This window comes from Pelobates fuscus, chromosome 1 (assembly GCF_036172605.1).
Source record: "Pelobates fuscus isolate aPelFus1 chromosome 1, aPelFus1.pri, whole genome shotgun sequence".
Classification (NCBI taxonomy): Eukaryota; Metazoa; Chordata; class Amphibia; order Anura; family Pelobatidae; genus Pelobates; species Pelobates fuscus.
Genome location: NC_086317.1, coordinates 93,186,501 through 93,211,622, shown reverse-complemented (window position 1 = coordinate 93,211,622; position 25,122 = coordinate 93,186,501). Strand labels below are relative to the sequence as shown.

Genomic DNA, 25,122 nt, shown 5'->3' with positions numbered 1-25,122 from the left:
CCGATAGAGGGTACACCCTGCCCTTGGGAGGTATAGTGCCAGGCAACAAGTCAATAGCACAATCGTAGGGTCTGTGAGGCGGTAATTTGTCAGCCTCTCTTTTATCAAAGACAGTCTTTAAAGATAAATATTGAGACATGTGTACATGTGTACATGTGTAGCGGTGCGGTCTCGTGAGTAACAACTGGAGATATCAATGGTCTACCATCTATGGCCTCAACGGCCAAGGGTATCTCCTTCTCCCTGATGGGAATATTGTTTTTCTTTACAAAACCAGAGTCTATAAAATTCTCAGCTGCCCCAGAGTCAACCAGGGCGTATATATTTTCAACTATACAACTCTCTCCCATATGTAAAGAAACAGGGAGAAGCAGTCTGTTAGGAGGCAATGTAGGAGACTTAGAAATCACGCCCAAGGCCAGTCCCCTTTAAGGTCTTAGGTGCGAGAGTTTTCCGGGAGCAAAGGACACTCCTTTACCATATGGTCTCTCCTACCACAATATAGGCAGAGTCCCTCCCTTCTCCTATGTAATTTTTCATTATCAGAGAGTTTGGCAACCCCTAATTGCATGGGTTCCTCTTCAGATACTTTTACACTCTCCGGTGTATTAACTCTGGGGTGAATAGGTGTAACAAAACGTCTATTCCTGTTCTTGGTATAGAGCCTGTCACAAATCCTATTATCTATATCGATGAGGTAGTCAATAAGGTCTTCTAAGGCAACAGGAAGCTCCTTAGCTGCTACCTCATCCAATATAGAGTCTGATAAGCCTTCCATGAAGGCGGTAGTTAACCCATTGTTGGTCCAATCTACCTGTGAGGCAAGGGTACGAAACTGTATAGCATAATCAGCCACAGACCTAGAACCCTGTTTAACCCTCATTAATGCTCTCGCGGCATTTTTAGACCTTTTCATAGTGTCAAAAGTTCTGCGAAAAGCTGTAAGGAAACTGTGAAAGTCATGCACCATAGGTCCATTAGCCTCCCAAATAGGGTTTGCCCATTCAAGTGCTTTGTCGGTAAGTTGGTGCATAAAGAACCCAACTTTAGACCTCTCTGTGGGAAATGAACGTGGATACATCTCAAAATGAAACTCTATTTGGTTAATGAACCCTCTGCATGTCTTAGGATCCCCTCCATACCTAGGAGGAGGCGTTAAATGGGCCATAGCATTAGGCACCGTCGATACTTCAGGAAGCAGGGGTGTAGGAGGGTTAGGTGCGGTTGCTGGAATGGTTCTAGCTAAGAGCGTCTGGAGAGCCTGAGCTATCTGATCCATACGGTGATCCTGCTCTACAAATCATGCCTCATGGGACGCCATCTGTTGAGCTAAATCTGCAGGGTCCATGGCCCTATCGTAATGTAACGAGTATATACCCCTACACGCAGGATCCAGCCAAACAGAAGACAGCACAGAGGAGAGATACGTCTACCGGACCTTAGAGTGGCCGGACTCGACATAATAGGAGAAGTACAGAGTCAGGAACGATCCGAGGTCAAGGGCACAAAGAGACAGCGAAAACGAGAACTAGCCGGGGTCTGGTACACAGGAATCAGCAAGCCGGCAAACAGTACAGACAAGGAGAAAGCGAAAACGAAGTCAGAATACAAAGCCAAGGTCAAATACGGAGAAACACAACTGAACACAACAAGCACTAAAGGGAACTGTAGCAGAAACCACGATAGGGCAACGAACTAAGGGAAAAGGGTAAGTATAAGTAGCCTTAAAACTAATGTGATTGGCTCCTGTCACTTCCACACCCCCAAAAGGTAAGTGTATGGGTTGATTGGCATGACAGGAGCCAATGGGAGCCTTTTTGCAATTTAGGCTCCCACTGTCTCTTTAAGAGCGCGCCCGAGACTCGCGGCGCGCTCTTAGCTGCAGGCGGGACATGTGACCGCAACTCGCGGTCACTGCCCGTCTTCCTGTTAAGAGAGTTGGATGAGCCGCGCGCGGCTCGTGCAGCCGCAGGACCGCGCGCGGCTTGAAGAGAGGACCGCGGCCGGCCCCCGGATAAGGTAAGTAACGCTACACCTCCTCAGGCTGTAATTGGCTGTTTCTGACCTCTGACCTCAAGACGTGTGTGTTCGTCTATGACGTGACGCCGCCTGCACGTCAGCGCCATCTTTGATGTGGGCAAAGGTAAGTTTCTTATAAAAGTCCGATCTGCAGTGGCCGGCGTTCCTAAGAACGTCGCACGTGCTGGGGACCGCAATGGAGGGAGACCGGGTAGCTGCCCGCCGAGCCCAAGGTAAGTTTGAAACATCTCTGACGGCGTGGCTGCTATGTTTGAGTGCAGTCACGCCAGCAGAGATGTCGGGAGCCGTGACAGTCTCATGAGTACAACAGTACTCCTCATGTCCAGGTTTCATAGTGTTTTGAAAACTTACAGGGTCAAATATAAGATTTGCCCATTTCCGTTTTTGCACGTTGAAATTTACCAGATTAGTTGTGTTGCCTTTGAGACCGTTTGGTAGCCCATGAATGAAAATTACCCCCATCATGACATACCATTTGAAAAAGTAAAAACCAAAGAAAAGAAAAACGTTAAGCTTAAGCGCAGGACTTCTCTTTTTGCATTTGAAAAAGTAGACAACCCAGGGTATTTAAAATGGGGTATGTCCAGTCTTTTGTAGTAGCCACTTATTCACAAACGCTGGCCAAAACTAGCGTTCATATTTGTTTTTTGCATTCTTAAATAAGAAACGTAAATTTTGCGGATTATATCACCATTTTCATACATTTTACAGTTTTGAAACACTAATATTTTTGTTCAGCAAAGTCTCCTGAGTACAACAGTAGCACCCACGTACAGGTTTAATGGTGTTTTGTAAAGTTCTAGGGTTAAACATAGGGTTTGCAAATTAAATTCTCTGGACTTTCTAACTGTACCTTGTTTCTTGCATGTACTGCAAATCCAATCTCTGCCAAGTCAAATTCCAATTTGTCACCTTTTGTACCTACAGAAAAATGAATAAAGTGTATAATGACATTATCTCACAACTAGTGAGCTCTGCTCATGGCTCCTTCAATTAAATAAAATACTGTGGCTCCACGATTGCAATACATTAAAACATTTTAGTCCCCCCAGCCTGGCACTGGCCCCCCTTTAGTGTCAGGGAAATCCAAAGGGTGTGAAAAGAGTCTGAAGAGGTCTCAAAGCTTGCTCCCTGCTGCAGGATCGGCGCTGGGGTCTGCCAGCTGTCCTGCACCAATCTTAGTGTGCTGGAGATGTAGAATGAGATGAAGCACACCTCTGTACTGGGAAATCACTCTGCTGATGTGAGTTCTGAGAGGTGCCCTTGAGAAGTAGCATTGGGGGGACTAAAAGGTGGGATTATGGAGTAGTATTATAATTTGGATTATAAGTAGGATTATGGGTTGAATTGTGAGTAGGACTAGGTTTGGATTATTGGTGGGATTAAAAGTTATATTATGGGTTGGATTAGGGGTAGGAAAAAAGATTAGATCATGAGTTAAATTATGGATAGGATTATAGGTTGGACTATGGGTAGGGTTATAACATTGGATCATGAGTTGGATTAGAGGTTGGATTAAGGGTTGGAATAGGGACAATATTAAGCGTAGGATTAGGAGCAGGGTTAGGGGAAAAGGTCTATATGCGGGGTGTCATTGCACTCTAATACAGTATCAGAATAAAACATTTGGTGTTTGTAGTAGTCGGAATATGCATGGTCTGTACATTTCTTCAAAATAAACCATGTGTGGAAGAAAATAACTAATTTGCCCTAGGTTTGTGATAAAATGGTTAAATGAAAAGTGACAAATATATACTTTTGTGTAGTCCTTTTGGATTCTGTAACTACTACTAAAATTGTAATCTCAGCATGCCATTTTTTGCAAAGTTTGAGCTTTAAAACCATGGTTGAAGTAAGTTTGCATCTTGGAGGGCACTCCCTGATAGCCCCAGATGAAGGTGCAACACTATAGCACCGAAACGCGCGTCGGACGTTTTTATTTTTTTATTTTTCTTTGTTGTTTTTCCTTTTGATTATTTTTGCTTAGAAGGGAATTGTATTCTATTTATTTACTTGTAGTCTACCTAGTAGTGCTCTCCTAGAGTATCAATAAGGTGTTTTCATCACGTTTAGGGTCAGATTCTTAGGGCGAGATATTAGCTCTGAGGATTCTGCATATATTTAGAGAGAGATTATTTCCTGATATAGTTGACGTACTATCTAATGTAGGGACATTTAATTCAGGGTTCTACACTTATCTCTCTCCTATCTCTATATGAATCTATCTGTATAGGATTCTAATATTTTCTTTCTTTCATTTATTACTCTAGGATTGTTTTCCTTATGTGTTACAGTTTATATGGGATTGTTAATAATGTGGGGTCTGTAAGGTGGATACTTTATTTCTATCACATCACATGATTTATGTGGTTTGCAGCAGGTTTGTACATTCACTTGCAGCCCAAGCATACCATTTATTTATATGATTCACTCTTCTTACCTACCACTCACCTTGCTAGTACTTATGTTGATCCCCTTTAAGTAAATGCATACATTTAGTGTACATGCCACTTCACATATATCCAAGCAAATAATGAAGGAATTTTTCCAATACTAATAGCAGTGGAAGAGTTTAAGTGTCATTACCTTGTCCCTTTGGTTTTTATGCTGTTAACTTATTGGATGTATTTTAAATGTAGTGCATTTCTTCAATTTAATCTTAACTTAATCTAATCTAAACCATTTGAAGCACAGGTACACTTTTCTCATATTATTTTTATGACGTTAAGGGATTCTCCTATTTTTTCGGTCACTTATTGAGGAACTAATTTCTGCATTCACTAATTAGTAAATCAATTTGGAGTTAGTTTTTCTTGGTTTAGTTGTACTTGGTGTGTAGAAATTATTAAATGTAAACATTTAATATATATTTTTTAATTTCTTTCAAATTGTTTCATATTTTGTTCTTATTTAATATTGTATTATGCATACATATTGGGTATCAAAAGAAAGCCCTGGGGGGGGAAAAGTGGGGCTGGCCATCATGGTGGTTGGATGCACATGGTGTGTGTCCCTTACATATAGCTTAAATTCCAATATTTAATGGTGGAATTATACCTTCAGCGATTGCTCAAACATGAACCTACTTGACCCTGCACACTGGGGTACTCTACTGACCAAGTTTGGAACTCCACCACATAGCCTTGTGGCCTGGAAATCTTTTGCAGCCTTGACTAAAGTTCTGGAGGACTGCGGCCTACCACTTAAAACGGCGGCACCACCAGGGCCTACAGCGACACATGCCTACCCACAGTCACCTACCAATGTGGACTCGCTTCTTCAGGCATTCGACCGACTATGTGCTCAATTATGGGTGAAACTCAACAACCGGGCCCTTGCCGCTATTTACGTGGGCCAAGGTATCAGGTCTGAAAGCAGCGGGCACATAAGCGCCAAAGTAACAGCACCTGGGTGCGAGAGTCGGGAGGACCGCAACCCCTGCAGCGCTCCCAGATAGGGAGTCACAGTACGAAGCGACAACCAAATCCTGGTCCCTCATGCTGCCTCCCGAGGGTGAAGACATGCATCGCAGAGAGCCCTCAAGTCCCGGGGGTGACAGGGTCGACCCTTGTGTGGGCCTGGAGCTGGAGAGGGGCACAACGGCGGATCATGTCTGCACACATGTATAATGACTTACTGGGCGACACCTTGCTCTTAACACCCAGGGGAATAGGTTGAACCTGACCTTAGGCCTATCGCCTGCACAATGTATTTACCATTACGCCTTTTCCTTTTATGCTTTTGCAAAAAGTTATTATTATTAATATTATTTCTGTTCCTTATATTTCAATTACCTAGTGAGATGCAGCACCATACTGTTCAGTCTCATTACCAGTAGTCTACTTGTTTTAGTCATTCAGTCTAACAAGTTATACAGTAATACTACAGGAGATGTTTCACTCTATAATTAGCCTATAACTTGATTTCTGTTTCATGTTTACTAGTGATGTACCGAACTGTTCGCCGGCGAATAGTTCCAGGCGAACATAGCATGTTCGCGTCCGCCACCGCGGGCGAACACATGCGGTGTTCGGTCCGCCCCCTATTCGTCATCATTGAGTAAACTTTGACCCTGTACCTCACAGTCAGCAGACACATTACAGCCAATCAGCAGCACACCCTCCCTAGCAGACCCTCCCACCTACTGGACAGCATCCATTTTAGATTAATTCGGAAGCTGCAACCATTTTTTTTTTTCAATTTATTATTTTTTTTTTTAGTGCATATAAATGTTACAAGTAGATACTACCCCCAGACACTCTGTGTTACTGCAGATACTCCCTCCAGACACCCTGTGTTACTGCAGATACTCCCCCCAGACACTCTGTGTTACTGCAGATACTCCCTCCAGACACTGACACAGAGCAGAATAGGGACTGTTCCCAATACATAGGGTCACTTGGCAGATATGGATTGACACCTATCCTAAGGATCCCTGATAAACACTGACACGGAGCCCTCCATGGGTGAAGATGGATTAATTTTTTTTTGTGCTCGGGTTTTTTATTTTATTTTTAAGTTCGACGGGTATGATGGCTTTTTATTTGGCCTTTTTTGGGGCTAAAAAAATTAAGATTTTAGAAGAAGAAGACGTTGAATAGTAAGTTGAATTTTACTTTACAGGGTAGTAATTTTATTCCCCCTTCACTATTTTTTAGGGTGAGGGGGGTAGGTAGGGGCTTTTTTATTTGGCTGTGTGACTAGGGGCTTGGGGACACACACTGCATACACTATACACACACTGCACACACTATACACACACTACACACAATATACACACACTATACACACAATATACACACACACTGTACACACTATACACACTATGCACACACACACTACACACACTGAATACACACACTACACACACTGCATACACACTGCACACACTATACACACTGCACACACTATACACACACTGCATACACACTATACACACACTGCATACACACTATACACACACTGCATACACTATACACACTACACACACTACACACACTACACACACACACTACACACACTATGTACACACTGCATACACTATACACACACTGCACTAACTATACACACACTGCACACACTATACACACACTGCACACACTATACACACACTGCACACACTATACACACACTGCATACACACTATACACACACTGCACACACTATACATACTATACACACACTACACACACTGCATACACACACTATACACACTCTATACACACACTGCACACACTATACACACTATACACACTATACACACACACTATACACACACACTATACACACAATATACACACAATATACACACACTGTACACACTCACTATACACACAATATACACACACTTTACACACTATACACACACTGCATAAACATACATTTAAAAAAAAAATTGCAGCTGTTTTTTACATTTCAAAGTTGGGGAGGGGGTGCCAAATAAAGGATCCGCCCCGGGTGCCAAATGCTCCAGGTACGCCCCTGTATAGAGGGGAGCCATGTTACTCTGTATATAGAGAGGAGCCATGTTTACACTGTATATAGAGGGGAGCCATGTTACTCTGTATATAGAGGGGAGCCATGTTACACTATATACAGTGGAAACATGGCTCCCTCTATATACAGAGTAACATGGCTCCCTCTATATACAGAGGGGAGCCATGTTTACACGGTATATAGAGGGAAGCCATGTTATTCTGTATATAGAGGGAGCCATGTTTACACGGTATATAGAGGGAAGCCATGTTACTCTGTATATAGAGGGGAGCCATGTTACACTGTATATAGAGGGGAGCCATGTTACTCTGTATATAGAGGGGAGCCATGTTACACTGTATATAGAGGGAGCCATGTTACTCTGTATATAGAGGGAGCCATGTTACTCTGTATATAGAGGGAGCCATGTTTACTCTGTATATAGAGGACTGTTTGCGGTGCGTTAAACGGGGAGTTTGGTCTGTCACTGTGAAGCGGGCGTAACCCTTACACTACCTGATCGATACAACATCATACCTGATGTTTTAAAGCACGTTATTCCAAACAATTTAGGAATGTTAGGTGATTTATGCCCTTTATGGATTAAAACCAGACTCTGCATCAACTATGTAATTTTCCATGGGAGTTTTGCCATGGATCCCCCATGCTGCCTCCCGAGGGTGAAGACATGCATCGCAGAGAGCCCTCAAGTCCCGGGGGTGACAGGGTCGACCCTTGTGTGGGCCTGGAGCTGGAGAGGGGCACAACGGCGGATCATGTCTGCACACATGTATAATGACTTACTGGGCGACACCTTGCTCTTAACACCCAGGGGAATAGGTTGAACCTGACCTTAGGCCTATCGCCTGCACAATGTATTTACCATTACGCCTTTTCCTTTTATGCTTTTGCAAAAAGTTATTATTATTAATATTATTTCTGTTCCTTATATTTCAATTACCTAGTGAGATGCAGCACCATACTGTTCAGTCTCATTACCAGTAGTCTACTTGTTTTAGTCATTCAGTCTAACAAGTTATACAGTAATACTACAGGAGATGTTTCACTCTATAATTAGCCTATAACTTGATTTCTGTTTCATGTTTACTAGTGATGTACCGAACTGTTCGCCGGCGAATAGTTCCAGGCGAACATAGCATGTTCGCGTCCGCCACCGCGGGCGAACACATGCGGTGTTCGGTCCGCCCCCTATTCGTCATCATTGAGTAAACTTTGACCCTGTACCTCACAGTCAGCAGACACATTACAGCCAATCAGCAGCACACCCTCCCTAGCAGACCCTCCCACCTACTGGACAGCATCCATTTTAGATTAATTCGGAAGCTGCAACCATTTTTTTTTTTCAATTTATTATTTTTTTTTTTAGTGCATATAAATGTTACAAGTAGATACTACCCCCAGACACTCTGTGTTACTGCAGATACTCCCTCCAGACACCCTGTGTTACTGCAGATACTCCCCCCAGACACTCTGTGTTACTGCAGATACTCCCTCCAGACACTGACACAGAGCAGAATAGGGACTGTTCCCAATACATAGGGTCACTTGGCAGATATGGATTGACACCTATCCTAAGGATCCCTGATAAACACTGACACGGAGCCCTCCATGGGTGAAGATGGATTAATTTTTTTTTGTGCTCGGGTTTTTTATTTTATTTTTAAGTTCGACGGGTATGATGGCTTTTTATTTGGCCTTTTTTGGGGCTAAAAAAATTAAGATTTTAGAAGAAGAAGACGTTGAATAGTAAGTTGAATTTTACTTTACAGGGTAGTAATTTTATTCCCCCTTCACTATTTTTTAGGGTGAGGGGGGTAGGTAGGGGCTTTTTTATTTGGCTGTGTGACTAGGGGCTTGGGGACACACACTGCATACACTATACACACACTGCACACACTATACACACACTACACACAATATACACACACTATACACACAATATACACACACTATACACACACTATACACACTATGCACACACACACTACACACACTGAATACACACACTACACACACTGCATACACACTGCACACACTATACACACTGCACACACTATACACACTGCACACACTATACACACTGCACACACTATACACACACTGCATACACACTATACACACACTGCATACACACTATACACACACTGCACACACTATACACACTATACACACTACACACACTACACACACACACTGTACACACTATGTACACACTGCATACACTATACACACACTGCACTAACTATACACACACTGCACACACTATACACACACTGCACACACTATACACACACTGCACACACTATACACACACTGCATACACACTATACACACACTGCACACACTATACATACTATACACACACTACACACACTGCATACACACACTATACACACTCTATACACACACTGCACACACTATACACACTATACACACTATACACACTATACACACACACTATACACACTCACTATACACACAATATACACACAATATACACACACTGTACACACTCACTATACACACAATATACACACACTTTACACACTATACACACACTGCATAAACATACATTTAAAAAAAAAATTGCAGCTGTTTTTTACATTTCAAAGTTGGGGAGGGGGTGCCAAATAAAGGATCCGCCCCGGGTGCCAAATGCTCCAGGTACGCCCCTGTATAGAGGGGAGCCATGTTACTCTGTATATAGAGAGGAGCCATGTTTACACTGTATATAGAGGGGAGCCATGTTACTCTGTATATAGAGGGGAGCCATGTTACACTATATACAGTGGAAACATGGCTCCCTCTATATACAGAGTAACATGGCTCCCTCTATATACAGAGGGGAGCCATGTTTACACGGTATATAGAGGGAAGCCATGTTATTCTGTATATAGAGGGAGCCATGTTTACACGGTATATAGAGGGAAGCCATGTTACTCTGTATATAGAGGGGAGCCATGTTACACTGTATATAGAGGGGAGCCATGTTACTCTGTATATAGAGGGGAGCCATGTTACACTGTATATAGAGGGAGCCATGTTACTCTGTATATAGAGGGAGCCATGTTACTCTGTATATAGAGGGAGCCATGTTTACTCTGTATATAGAGGGAGCCATGTTACTCTGTATATAGAGGGAGCCATGTTTACTCTGTATATAGAGGACTGTTTGCGGTGCGTTAAACGGGGAGTTTGGTCTGTCACTGTGAAGCGGGCGTAACCCTTACACTACCTGATCGATACAACATCATACCTGATGTTTTAAAGCACGTTATTCCAAACAATTTAGGAATGTTAGGTGATTTATGCCCTTTATGGATTAAAACCAGACTCTGCATCAACTATGTAATTTTCCATGGGAGTTTTGCCATGGATCCCCCATGCTGCCTCCCGAGGGTGAAGACATGCATCGCAGAGAGCCCTCAAGTCCCGGGGGTGACAGGGTCGACCCTTGTGTGGGCCTGGAGCTGGAGAGGGGCACAACGGCGGATCATGTCTGCACACATGTATAATGACTTACTGGGCGACACCTTGCTCTTAACACCCAGGGGAATAGGTTGAACCTGACCTTAGGCCTATCGCCTGCACAATGTATTTACCATTACGCCTTTTCCTTTTATGCTTTTGCAAAAAGTTATTATTATTAATATTATTTCTGTTCCTTATATTTCAATTACCTAGTGAGATGCAGCACCATACTGTTCAGTCTCATTACCAGTAGTCTACTTGTTTTAGTCATTCAGTCTAACAAGTTATACAGTAATACTACAGGAGATGTTTCACTCTATAATTAGCCTATAACTTGATTTCTGTTTCATGTTTACTAGTGATGTACCGAACTGTTCGCCGGCGAATAGTTCCAGGCGAACATAGCATGTTCGCGTCCGCCACCGCGGGCGAACACATGCGGTGTTCGGTCCGCCCCCTATTCGTCATCATTGAGTAAACTTTGACCCTGTACCTCACAGTCAGCAGACACATTACAGCCAATCAGCAGCACACCCTCCCTAGCAGACCCTCCCACCTACTGGACAGCATCCATTTTAGATTAATTCGGAAGCTGCAACCATTTTTTTTTTTTCAATTTATTATTTTTTTTTTTAGTGCATATAAATGTTACAAGTAGATACTACCCCCAGACACTCTGTGTTACTGCAGATACTCCCTCCAGACACCCTGTGTTACTGCAGATACTCCCCCCAGACACTCTGTGTTACTGCAGATACTCCCTCCAGACACTGACACAGAGCAGAATAGGGACTGTTCCCAATACATAGGGTCACTTGGCAGATATGGATTGACACCTATCCTAAGGATCCCTGATAAACACTGACACGGAGCCCTCCATGGGTGAAGATGGATTAATTTTTTTTTGTGCTCGGGTTTTTTATTTTATTTTTAAGTTCGACGGGTATGATGGCTTTTTATTTGGCCTTTTTTGGGGCTAAAAAAATTAAGATTTTAGAAGAAGAAGACGTTGAATAGTAAGTTGAATTTTACTTTACAGGGTAGTAATTTTATTCCCCCTTCACTATTTTTTAGGGTGAGGGGGGTAGGTAGGGGCTTTTTTATTTGGCTGTGTGACTAGGGGCTTGGGGACACACACTGCATACACTATACACACACTGCACACACTATACACACACTACACACAATATACACACACTATACACACAATATACACACACACTGTACACACTATACACACACTGTACACACTATGCACACACACACTACACACACTACACACACTGCACACACTACACACACTGCACACACTATACACACTGCACACACTATACACACACTGCATACACACTATACACACACTGCATACACACTATACACACACTGCATACACACTATACACACACTGCACACACTATACATACTATACACACACTACACACACTGCATACACACACTATACACACTCTATACACACACTGCACACACTATACACACTATACACACACACTATACACACTCACTATACACACTCACTATACACACAATATACACACACTTTACACACTATACACACACTGCATAAACATACATTTAAAAAAAAATTGCAGCTGTTTTTTACATTTCAAAGTTGGGGAGGGGGTGCCAAATAAAGGATCCGCCCCGGGTGCCAAATGCTCCAGGTACGCCCCTGTATAGAGGGGAGCCATGTTACTCTGTATATAGAGAGGAGCCATGTTTACACTGTATATAGAGGGGAGCCATGTTACTCTGTATATAGAGGGGAGCCATGTTACTCTGTATATAGAGGGGAGCCATGTTACACTATATACAGTGGAAACATGGCTCCCTCTATATACAGAGTAACATGGCTCCCTCTATATACAGAGGGGAGCCATGTTTACACGGTATATAGAGGGAAGCCATGTTATTCTGTATATAGAGGGAGCCATGTTTACACGGTATATAGAGGGAAGCCATGTTACTCTGTATATAGAGGGGAGCCATGTTACACTGTATATAGAGGGGAGCCATGTTACACTGTATATAGAGGGGAGCCATGTTACACTGTATATAGAGGGAGCCATGTTACTCTGTATATAGAGGGAGCCATGTTTACTCTGTATATAGAGGACTGTTTGCGGTGCGTTAAACGGGGAGTTTGGTCTGTCACTGTGAAGCGGGCGTAACCCTTACACTACCTGATCGATACAACATCATACCTGATGTTTTAAAGCACGTTATTCCAAACAATTTAGGAATGTTAGGTGATTTATGCCCTTTATGGATTAAAACCAGACTCTGCATCAACTATGTAATTTTCCATGGGAGTTTTGCCATGGATCCCCCTCCGGCATGCCACAGTCCAGGTGTTAGTCCCCTTGAAACAACTTTTCCATCACTATTGTGGCCAGAAAGAGTCCCTGTGGGTTTTAAAATTCGCCTGCCCATTGAAGTCAATGGCGGTTTGCCGGTTCGCGAACATTTGAGGAAGTTTGCGTTCGCCGTTCGCGAACCGAAAATTTCGGGTTCGCGACAACACTAATGTTTACCTATACTACACATGTCTAGCTTGCCCTTTAAGCCTTATTTTCTGCCTAAACAGTTAGTCATGTTTGACCAGCCTAATACTTTTGTCTAATATAACGTTAAAATATGCAAGTTTACTAAATGCCATGAGGATATATATTTATGAAGTGCTTGCTATTGCTATTGTGGCATGGAGAGCTTTATTGTAACATTGTAACCTCAAAAAAGTCTTGGTCCTTAAGAGGTTAGAAAAGATCTGTTTCATGTATATGATGAATAGCAGTAATTTTTGTTTTATTAAGTACTTCCCGGAATTATACAGTTATTGCCAGCTTGGAAGATATCTGCCTCTCCCTAACTAGGTTTTAGTCAAAAAATAAAAACAAAACTATAACTCAAACAACATGGTGATAAAGAAAAAAAGTGCTACCAAGTGAAGTGAAGTTAAATAAATAAATAGCGTGACGCGCTGGATGCTGGAGGCGGGAGCGACAAGGGCCGAAGGTTAAGTAAATCCTCACATGGTAGGAGGGACACAAAAATAGGTAGTCAAAAACTATAGTGTTAGGAATACATGTTTGTATTCCTAAAGCGATAGTGTTTCTTTATAAAATCACTCCACTGGTGTTGCCAGGCAGATTATGTAAAATAATTATTTTATGGATCTAACTCAGAGTTTATGAATTGATGCAACATTTACTGATGGCCAAGCTGGAAATAGAATACTCAAAATATACATGCCAGGTATATTCTTAAGAAACAAAGTAAGATGAAGTTGTATTAAATGTGGAATCCAAAATAAACTGTCACCTGCGATAAGCTGCTAAATTTAACAAAACTTAAGATCAAGCTGGTTTCTTCAAGTTCATTTCCTGAACAAAGGTCCTCGACCCCCCCCCCCCCCCCAAAATATGGCAAACATATTCCAGCTCGCAAATGGATAGAGGAATTAGTTGCCCATAGTAAATAATCTCAGTTATATCATATACCTTTTTCTGAGCATACATAAGCTTCCTAACTGATGCTGATGTGTTCTTACCTTCTATTCCAATTATCTTCTGCTCCAGGGAGGAAAGAAGTCCTTCTAGTGCTGAATAATCTTCAACACGAATGACATGACCATCCTCTTGAGATGCAATAAGCTTCAGCTCATTCAATGTCTTTGACTTGTTAAAAGCATCTCCAACCTGTAATGAAAAGTGATGACATTCAGTATCCTACAAAAACACGTTCATTCGTCTTACTGGAGGAACACAAAGTTTATGCAAAACTTGTCAATGTATTGGCAGTAAAGCTTAAGACCATTATATATATATGTTATTTTGATGAAAATGTACAAATTGTGGGGAAAAAAATGACTGCTGGTTAAAGAGCTCCTAAATGTGGATTTTATTCACAGTTTAAATGAGAAGTGACGAATAGGGATGTGCATGGGCAAAAAATTTGGTTCGGTTCGGCACTTCCGAAATTCGGGACATTGGCAATTCAGGACTTTGGCAATTCGGCATATCGGTTCGGTACTTCCGAAATTCGTGACTTTGGCAATTCGGAACTTCAGGACTCCTGCAATTAGGACATTCGTAAGCATCTCTCTCTTGCCACCGCAAAGACTTACACATTTGTAGGGCTGCCTAACCCCTACCCCTACCCTTAACCCTAACATTAACCTTACCCTTAACCCTACCCCTAACCCTACCTCTAACCCACAGGTTAGGGGTAGGGTTAAGGTAGGGTTAGGGTAGCAGTAGAGGTAGGGTTAGGGGTAGGGGTAGGTGCCCGGACTGCCACCAGAACCACTTACACATCTATAAGGCTCCCAGTGCCAGGAATTAGCTTATTGGTCTAGATTCCAGTCATCATTCACATAATTATACCCTCCTTCTCTTGTTTTACCGCTTTTCAGAAATCCAAAGCACTTCGGCACTACCTAAATTCGGCACTTCGGCAATTCAGGACTTCGAAGCATCCATTCATTACATTCGGAACAAAACAAATTGCACATGTTTAGTGACGAATACAGACAAAAAAAAGGAGGAGCAGTAAAAGAATCTATATATTTACGAACAGAACTCTTTCAGACACTTTGACGTGAGCTTCAACGGGGATTGTGTGTTTAAGCATTGCTGTTCCTCTGTGGCAGTGGGAGATTGTGTCATTCATCCTAATGTGAGACTAGTGAGGTGGTTAGGTTCTTCCTGTGCCTAGCTACTACCAGTGCCCCTTATTTATTTTTTTGATTTCTTTTGAGAGACAGATTTTTTGATTTACAGTGTTTCATTGCCATTGCTTATGCTTTGCAAATTGCAATATAGTATGCAGAACTTTACTGCCAAGTGAATTCTGCACTGAGGGCAGCAGATGTTTTTTTTAACTATCTGTACAAACAAAATCCCTTTTTTTCAGTGTTCTGGCCAGTGTGCAGCAGCAGCAATAGTAGTGTTGCAGGCAGGATACAGCATTACTAGAAGACCACTATAGGCACCCAGAACACTTCAGCTCAATGAAGTGGTCTGGGTGCCAGTTCCCTTTAGTTTTAACCCTGCAGCTGAAAACTTAGCAGTTTCACTGAGGGTTAATCCAGCCTCTAGTGGCTGTCTCACTGACAGCCGCTAGTGGCACTTCCTCGATTCTTACTTAATCACTGAAAATCACAGTGAGAAGACGCTGGACGTCAATAGGAAAGCATTGAGTAATGCTTTCCTATGGGCGGTTTGAATGCGCATGCGGATTCGGATCTGACGTCGGCAGGAGGAGGAGAGTTCCCCAGCGCTGAGGGAGCACGGCGCTGGAGAAAGGTAAGTGGCTGAAGGGGTTTTAACCCCTTCAGCCCAACAGGAGGGGGGCCCTGAGCATGGGGGGGGGGAGGGGGGAGAGGGGGGGACCTAAAGACCCTATAGTGCCAGGAAAACGAGTTTGTTTTCCTGGCACTATAGTGGTCCTTTAAATAATCAATTTTAAAAGCCTTTTTTATTTAACTGTGTGCACTGTATGCTTTGATGATTGTAATGTTTAATCGTCCAGTCAAACACAATAACATTACAGTCGTAGTTAATCCACCAAGCAGCAACAAGCAACCCATTTTTCAACACAAACAATAACTTTGGCTTAATAAAGTTGTGTTAGTTTACACAATACAAATTAATATCCCAATTTATACTAATAATAAAAACAAACCCATCATCAATTATTATGTTCTAATAAAAAAAAAGAAACTGAGAGACGGTAGGGGTTGTGTTCCCCAAACCACTATAAACAATTGTGCCATCACATCTTGTCCTAACACCTCTTCTTCGGCCATTAGGACTATTCATGCCTGTGACGCCACTAGCACCATCACCCCCACCTGCGTCACCAGCACCAGAGTTAACCCATAGACTGTAATCTCGTTTGAGCAGGGTCCTCTTCAACCTATCATTCCTGTAAGTTGTTTTTTTTTTTTTGTAATAAGCCTATTTATAGTTAAATCCCCCCTCTTATAATATTGTAAAGTGCTACGGAATCTGTTGGCGCTAGCATGTGTGTTACTTTCAAACAGAAAAAAAAGGATCCAAAAACTAAAAGTGGAATTAGATGCAGACTTTAGTAGGAATCGATCACAGGAAATTAAGTGGCTTTTGTCACTTTCATAAGGAACATTAAAAAGAGTAGTTTTGAAACTGAATAGTAAATTGTTTTACATTACTGCTAACATTACTTTTATTTTGACATGTAAACATTTTATCTAATAGTTATTCACGAAAGTGAGAATACGTGGGAGTTTTAAGCAAATTCAAACTGAAATTCAGATATTGATCCAAAACTGGATACACTTGGAAAATGTTTCCGTCTTACTTTGGCCTTAATTTTGAAATTAAAGTAAATAACATTCACTTTGAATTCCTAGCAGTCCTCGCTTTTGTAAATAACCCTGTCAGAAAAATAAATACCTACTTTCCTTTAAGCGTAGCTTTCATACATTCTTTCATGTCAAGCATGTATTCATAAATTAAATTCACGGTTATATAATATTTTATTTACTATAACCTTTCTTACGTTGAAGAAGCACTTACCCCTATCGCAAAACGTTCAACATCTTGCATTTTTGGTGAATTGATGACTGTTGTTAAGTTTAATGGATCCATAAATATGTCACCGTCTGTCAACACCAGGATAATTTTCTTGGCTTTTGGTTTGGAACCACTGGCTTCATTAAAAATGTTATCTCTATTTAAATAAAATAATAATGGGGATTATTTTCTGGAACATTAAAGGGACACTATAGTCACCTGAACAACTTTAGCTTAATGAAGCAGTTGTGGTGTATAGAACATGCCCCTGCAGCCTCACTGCTCAAGCCTCTGCCATTTAGGAGTTAAATCCCTTTGTTTATGAACCCTAGTCACACCTCCCTGCATGTGACTTGCACAGCCTTCCATAAACACTTCCTGTAAAGAGAGCCCTATTTAGGCTTTCTTTATTGCAAGTTCTGTTTAATTAAGATTTTCTTATCCCCTGCTATGTTAATAGCTTGCTAGACCCAGCAAGAGCCTCCTGTATGTGATTAAAGTTCAATTTAGAGATTGAGATACAAATATTTAAGGTAAATTACATCTGTTTGAAAGTGAAACCAGTTCTTTTTTCATGCAGGCTCTGTCAATCATAGCCAGGGGAGGTGTGGCTAGGGCTGCATAAACAGAAACAAAGTGATTTAACTCCTAAATGACAGTGAACTGAGCAGTGAAATTGCAGGGGAATGATCTATACACTAAAACTGCTTTATTTAGCTAAAGTAATTTAGGTGACTAGAGTGTTCCTTTAAGTACAGTGATGTAACTAATGATATGATGTGCTTTGAAGATAACACATGATAATTATATATAAGTATATGTACAATTAATATAAACAATATAGGAAATTATAGTGATTCAATAAAGCAGCTATTGTACTGGTCTGAAATTTGTTCCTTCCTAACAATTCCTGGTGCGTTTTTCATTTGTTTGTATTTTTCAGTGATTTCTAAATTTAGTTGTTTTTTTTTTGTTGTTTTTTTTTGTTTTGGTTGTTTTTTTTTAGCTATACTTACAGTACATATTGAAGAGCTGAAGCTGTCTTGGTTACATGTCCTACTTGTTCTATTTGTTGAACCTTTTGTAATGCATGGTTGCTATCTTGTCGGCTTTCCTGCAGATCAAATTCTTTTAGGATCACATCACTATACTGAACAACAGCAAAGTCACACTGCAAAGAACAAAATAATCATATATAGCAGATAAAGATCGATAAAGCGTGATGTTATGAGCAGGGATAACATAAGGTGCTCATGAGTGTTAACGTAAAGTTTGAGTGAAATGCACTGTCCCACCTGAAACCCTGAACGTATTTACAAAAAATTCAAAATTGTGGACAATAGCAACTAGAAATAAATTAAAGATAAGCTGTTGCCTCTGGATGGTATATTGGTCACTTGTTATTTAAGTATTTAGCATATAGCAACTCCCAGCAGAAAAAATATTTGTGTAATTTTCTAAACCTTTTGTAACCAGTCTTTTTACAAACTATAGGTCTATTTTGTGACTTTATGTAAGCCTCTGATCCTGTCTATAAAAAACCTATAATGATAAGTTCTGTTAATCTATGGCTAAACCGTGTATCACATGGTCTATTTGCTAATTTTAATATATTTGGAATACTGTATAATTAGATGAAAAATAATACAAATTGAACCTATGACAATGTATGTCTCTCATTAAACTGATTAAGCAATTTGGGGAGTATAGCTTACAATCATATTACAAGCTTAACATGACCAAAACTCAGGTATTGGGAATGGGAGGCTTAGAGCTATCGGACATCCAACCTTTGATTGGAGATTGGACTTGCTGACATTCCTAGGAATTAAATCCATATAAAACTTAAAATATTTATTGCAATGTAATTCTATCACGTTAATCAATGAATTTATAGCTACACTGAAATCAAGGGCTGGGATTCCTTACTCTATGATCATATTATGAAGTTAACTAAAAAAAAAGTGATACACCCGTGGTGAATTCGCACAAAACATACCCATACTTACACTAGACCTAGTGTTCTACTCTAATAAAGTTGTTTGTACTTACATTGGAGCTTTCATCTCCATTTCTCTACTTGGACCAGTAGCCTGTACAGGCACCTTGGATACAGCTCTTAACCGTGTGATTCCTATTCCTCTGGTGTTCTATGTATTTTTCATATTGATAGAGAAAGCACTATGCATTATTTTTATATATTTTAGAATTTTCTGCTCGACTTGAATTTTCAATATCTACAACTTAAATATCTTCTATCCACAAGGACTCCAAACAGCAAATACAATAACCAAGACGGGTCATTATCGCCCTTCAAGAAGCTATGCTTACACGAAGATGTATGTAAAAAGGTGCTTGCATTGGACTATGAGCGGTTGAATGGGGATGCTTGTCTTAGAGACATGGCATAGAGACCTTGGAAAAACTATTGAACCAGAACAGTGGAAAACATTTTTACAATACACAAGGGGCTCTGGTACTGCAGCATAAAATACTATATAGGTGTTATTTGGTTCCTGTGTGACTTGCACACTTAAAACCGACATGCTGGTAACACAAGCTGGAGATTAAATCTGCAGTTGGCACATGTGGTGGACATGCACAACTCTCATATGGTGGACATGCCCAACTCTCCAATCATAGAAGACCATGGTAGCACAGTTTTGACCTCTTTATTGAGGAAAGCATGCAGTCCATCACCTGAAATGTTCCTTTTATTTCTGCCACCATACTATACCTCAAAAGTAGAAGCAAAATTGATATACCTGGTCCACATAGCAACCCCATAATTTAGTAATGAAGTAATGGAAAGATAATGCCATCCCAACCAGACAGGAGTTACCAAATCTCTCTTAACTGGTCATATGAAAGCACGGCAGCTACCCAAAATAATTTCCATACAAGTACCATGAGGGCAGGGGCACTGTGGTATGCATTCCATAACAAGTGTAACAATATATAGTAGTAATACATTATAAGAACCTTATATGAAGTAGATAGGAGAAACTACATTGTGAAATAGTAACGACTCTACCATTCAATCTGCACCTCACCCATAAGTCTGTTTCCACACTTTACTACCCTTTTTTAATTTTATTTTGCCAAATTTGATGTAAAAGATTTGTTTTCTTATGAGTTACCAATACTAACAAACTACCAAAAAATTACTGATGTCACTGTAATATAATAAGTCAATGTCATGTAACTAAGGTCTACCTGTTTGTAACTTTGTTAATGATGTCAAAAAAACTATAAAAATAGTCACTTTGAGGAAAAAAAAAGATTGACAAACTGGAACAGTAGGTGAAGAGGGCTCTGCCCAAATGAGCTTACAATCTAAAAGGATGATGGAGAAATACACAAAGGGAATTAAGTGATTGGTATGTACCTGAAGGGTGGAAGTGGGAGTTTGGAAGGTAGGAGCACATTACAGGGGAGCTGAAAGAGCAAGGACATAAAGGATTAGGAGTTAAGGGTAGAGCTGGTAGGCTTCTCTAAAGATATGCGTTTTTCGGGAGAGTTGAATGTGCTCTGGGAGAGAATTCCATAATGAGGGGGAAATACCTGGAGAAGTCAGGCAAGCAAGAGTCTGGGACAGTAACATGTAAGAAGAGGGAGCATATCTGCTAATGAGTGAGGAGATGCAAGCATGGGCACAGTTATGGAGAGAATTGTAAGTAAGCATGAGAGTTTTGAACAGTATCCTAAAATGGAACAAGAAGCCAGTGTAGACACTGACAGAGGAGTGAGGTGTGACAGTTGCTAGACATAAGGTACATGAGACTGGCAGAGACTATCATTACAGACTGTAGAGGGGCAATCTTGGCACTTTGCAGTGGACAAGCAGAGAGTTATCATAATAAGGCAGGAAATAATGAGAGCATGGACAAGCATCTTATTTGCGCTCTGAGTTAGAAAGGGGCGAATTCTAGAAATGTGGGAGGTGAGAGCGACATGATATTGATAGATTTTATGTAAGGGTGAAGGAGAGTTTATGATAGCTTCATTGACATTAAGGGAAACTGACACAGACGTAGCTTTAGGAGGAGGAAAGACAAGGAGTTCAGTATTGAAAAGGTTGAGTTTTAGGAATCATGAAGTCATACAGTTAGAAAAAGAAAGGCAGTCAATGACACACTCCAGCACACGGGGAGAAAAATCAGGTGAGGAGAGGTAGATTTGGGTATCAGCAAACAGGTGATGCTGAAAACCATAAGATGATATATGGAGTCCAAGAGGGGAAGTTTAACTTAAGAAGAACAGAGCTCCCAGTACAGAGCCTTGAGGAATTCACACCGAGAAAGGTTCAGTACGAGAAGAGGAAAAAGAGAAGGAGGTTTTAAAAGAGCAGTCAGAGAGTGTCATGGGTTTGGGTGGATGGGCTCAGGATGCCGAGATGGAGGCGAGCACAGTCACCAGATTAACAAATCTTTTATTTGTAACGTAAATGCAGGTTTCATATGCAGAAAATAAAGTAACAGTAAAGTAATTATTTCAATGTGCAAATAAATGTCTTTAAAGAAAATAGAGTCCTTTACCAGAGTTACTTCACAAGGTAATGCAGTCCAAAGGAGAATACGTGTAGCAAGGGTTAATCCAATGCGTGGTCAAATATGCAAAAGTACAGGGTTAGGAGATGGCTCTTTACTCCTAGGGATGAACAAAACAACTGAGCACAGAACCAAGGGAGTTCTGTGTTTTTATAGGGGAAAGGGAATAAGGGCCCTCCCATGAGGAGGGGTCTATGGGCCTATATAAGGAGACAGGGTAACCAGTGGTCAGATTAGACAAATCCGCTATGTGGGTGGAACACTATGTCCGTTTGTATACCCACTGACCTCCACACTGCTTCCAGGTAACTCATACGAGGGTGCACGGAATTCTAAGAGTTTTAATGGAATCCTGGAGCAGCATGGGGGTCATGGTACAAGTGTTATCTGATCCGTGTGCAAGAGGGGAAACACACTGGCGGACAGATAAGGTCTGCAGGGAAACTTCTCCACGCCACGTCCCAAGTGGTGTGGTCGAGGCATTTAGGGAAACTGCAGCGGGGATGGCGCGCCTGGCATTTGCGGCACGCCGCTGCGGAGTAACAGGTACTACAGACGGCCAGGAGGTAGGTGCAGTGTGTCTCCCAGGATGCCGAGGAACACGCGGCGCCCGGTGAGTGAGTGGAACACGCTGTGTCCCCTCCGTGCGCCGTGACAAAGAGGTAGGAAGAAAACCAGGAAAATGCTATGTCACTGAGGCCAAAGTCATGAAGGGTGAGAAGGAGAGGTCTTAGGATCAAAAATAGTGTTAATGTTCCTTAACAGGGCTTCCAGGGAAGGATGCACAATGTTTGCCATAACACTCATGAAAATTCTCAATAGTCCAAAAAATAATCAAATAGGAAGTTTTCAAAGCTAACCTGTGTACATTTCTCCCAGAACATTTTCATCATATTGGAAATAAAATCCTTTGCCTTTTGGAAATCCTCTTTTTCAATACTGCCTGAGCCATCCAGAACGATTGCAATCTCTGTGACTGATATGACAAAAATAGAAATTATGTTTTATCACTAATTTAAAGATTATTACATTAAGTTTTGCCCTCAGATGGCTCACAACTTAGTCCTAATCAAAGAAAAGAATTTTACTTTTCCGGGGATTATTAATTAAAAAAGGGTGGTTCATACAGTGTGAGATTTATCAAGGCAAATAAAGTTTTACTGCAGGGCAAAGTGTTATGTGAAGAGCAATCACAATGGAAACCAAAAGAAAATGTTTCAACATTAAGCATATTGCACCCAGAATAGCAGCTGTTTTGCCTTGCGTGGTATATTAGTGTTTCCATCAGAAATCTATATCACATTTTTACTTGGCTTCACCATAATATAGACTATAGGGACACCTGACCATTACACCAACAGGGATTTTTATGACATTGCATTATAAATGCACACATTGACATTAATATGTAGTTGACCCTCCCTTTTGCAGCTATAACGTAAACTCTTCTGGGAAGGCTTTCCTCACGATTTTGGAGTGTTTCTGTGGGAAATATTGCCCATTCATCCAGTAGAATATGTGTGAGGTTAGGCACTGATGTTGGACGAGAAGGCCTGCCTCACAATCTCCGTTCCAGGTCATTCCAAAGGTGTTCAATGGGGTTGTTGTCAGGGATCTGTATGGGCCAGTCAAGTTCTTCCACACCAAACTCCTCCAACCATATTTTATTTAACAAACACTAAACACACACCAGTAGGCCTACAATCTTTGCCTGATAAAATAGAAAGGTGAACAGCGCTAAAGATCAGAAATTGTACATACGTTTAGTAGAAATACTGGCCAGCAGAGTGTCAGGGTCTTACCTGAGTTGGGAGTCTGTAGCGCAGATATGACGCTCACCCTTGCAGATAGCCACAGGCCGAGGTGGTCAGGTAAGAATTCACCTGGCCTGTGGGTCTGTGCACGGGGGCTGTGCAGGATGCAGTACCAAATTCGCAGGACAGGCAAGGACAGAACCAGCAGGATAGTCGAGGGATAGCCGAGGTCAAAGGATGCCAGAGGTAGAATAAACGTAGTCACAAGCCGAGGTCAAATACACGAAGCAGAATAAACAGGAACACTGGTACGACACAGGAACAAAGATCAAAGACTTGACAATGAGTGCAGGGCGAGGCTGGGTTTAAATACCCTGCTAATGGAGATCAGAGTCAGGTGAGAAGCAGGCAAGTCATGGTGCAGCCCCCGGTGTAGTAGCCAAGCCAGAATGAACAAGGCCGGAATCAGAAGTCTCAGGTAAAGCCGCTGTGGCTCAGAGGTAGAGAGCAGGACTGGGATAGACAAGTACCCCGGTTCAAGTCCCCTGTTGGGAATTCCAGGAGCGACCACGTCTTGCCGTCTGTCTCACAGGTGAGTACCCTGACAGTACCTCCCCCTTCAAAAACGACCTCTGGGCGTAAGCAGGCTCCTCATCGAAGTAATCCGTCTCTCCAGAGTCACTCTCAGAATCCGTCGAGTCCCCATAGTGAAAGTCCTCAGTATGGGATCCCTGATTAGCTCGGGATTTCCCAGTACCAGTTTCTGGTACAGCGGACGATCGGTCTAGGTTCCGGGTAGGGGTGACAAAAACTTCCACAACTTCGGAAGGGACAGTGCTCGCAGCTAGCAGTGCTTTTTCGAACACTTCCAAGTCTTTTTTACAGACCGTAGTGCCATTAGAAGAAATGACACAATCCTTAGGTAAATCCTTTTCAAGTGGGTAGGAAGTAGTGGTGGTAATACAGGAAGCAACTTTGGTAGTAAAGGCAGACGACTCTGGAGCAGGAGGTCTAGGAGGGCGAACAGGACAAAGCGTGATGAAGTGTCCACCTTCTCCACAGTAAAAGCACAGACCATGGCTTCTCCTTCGGTCCCTCTCTCCCGGTGTGACTTTGCAGTGGACACGTCCAATTTGCATAGGCTCCTCAGGATCAAGTTGAACACAGGATACCTCTGGAGTTCTCCTGGGAACTGGATCATAAGAGGGTATCACTGGGGTGTGGTGACGTAGACTC

At 41.7% G+C, this 25,122-nt stretch overlaps 1 protein-coding gene across 1 annotated transcript in view; it reads right to left on the bottom strand.

The window, feature by feature from the left end:
* ITGAE (integrin subunit alpha E) overlaps nucleotides 1-25,122 on the bottom strand; it is a 112,705-nt gene that overhangs the window by 65,130 nt on the left and 22,453 nt on the right. Inside the window, exons 8-12 of the mRNA XM_063444344.1 lie at nucleotides 22,993-23,108; nucleotides 18,599-18,753; nucleotides 17,586-17,739; nucleotides 14,576-14,723; nucleotides 2,894-2,961 (exon numbers count right to left, since the gene is read on the bottom strand). Of these exons, the coding sequence (XP_063300414.1) occupies nucleotides 2,894-2,961; nucleotides 14,576-14,723; nucleotides 17,586-17,739; nucleotides 18,599-18,753; nucleotides 22,993-23,108 (641 nt within the window). The remainder of the gene's footprint in view (nucleotides 1-2,893; nucleotides 2,962-14,575; nucleotides 14,724-17,585; nucleotides 17,740-18,598; nucleotides 18,754-22,992; nucleotides 23,109-25,122) is intronic.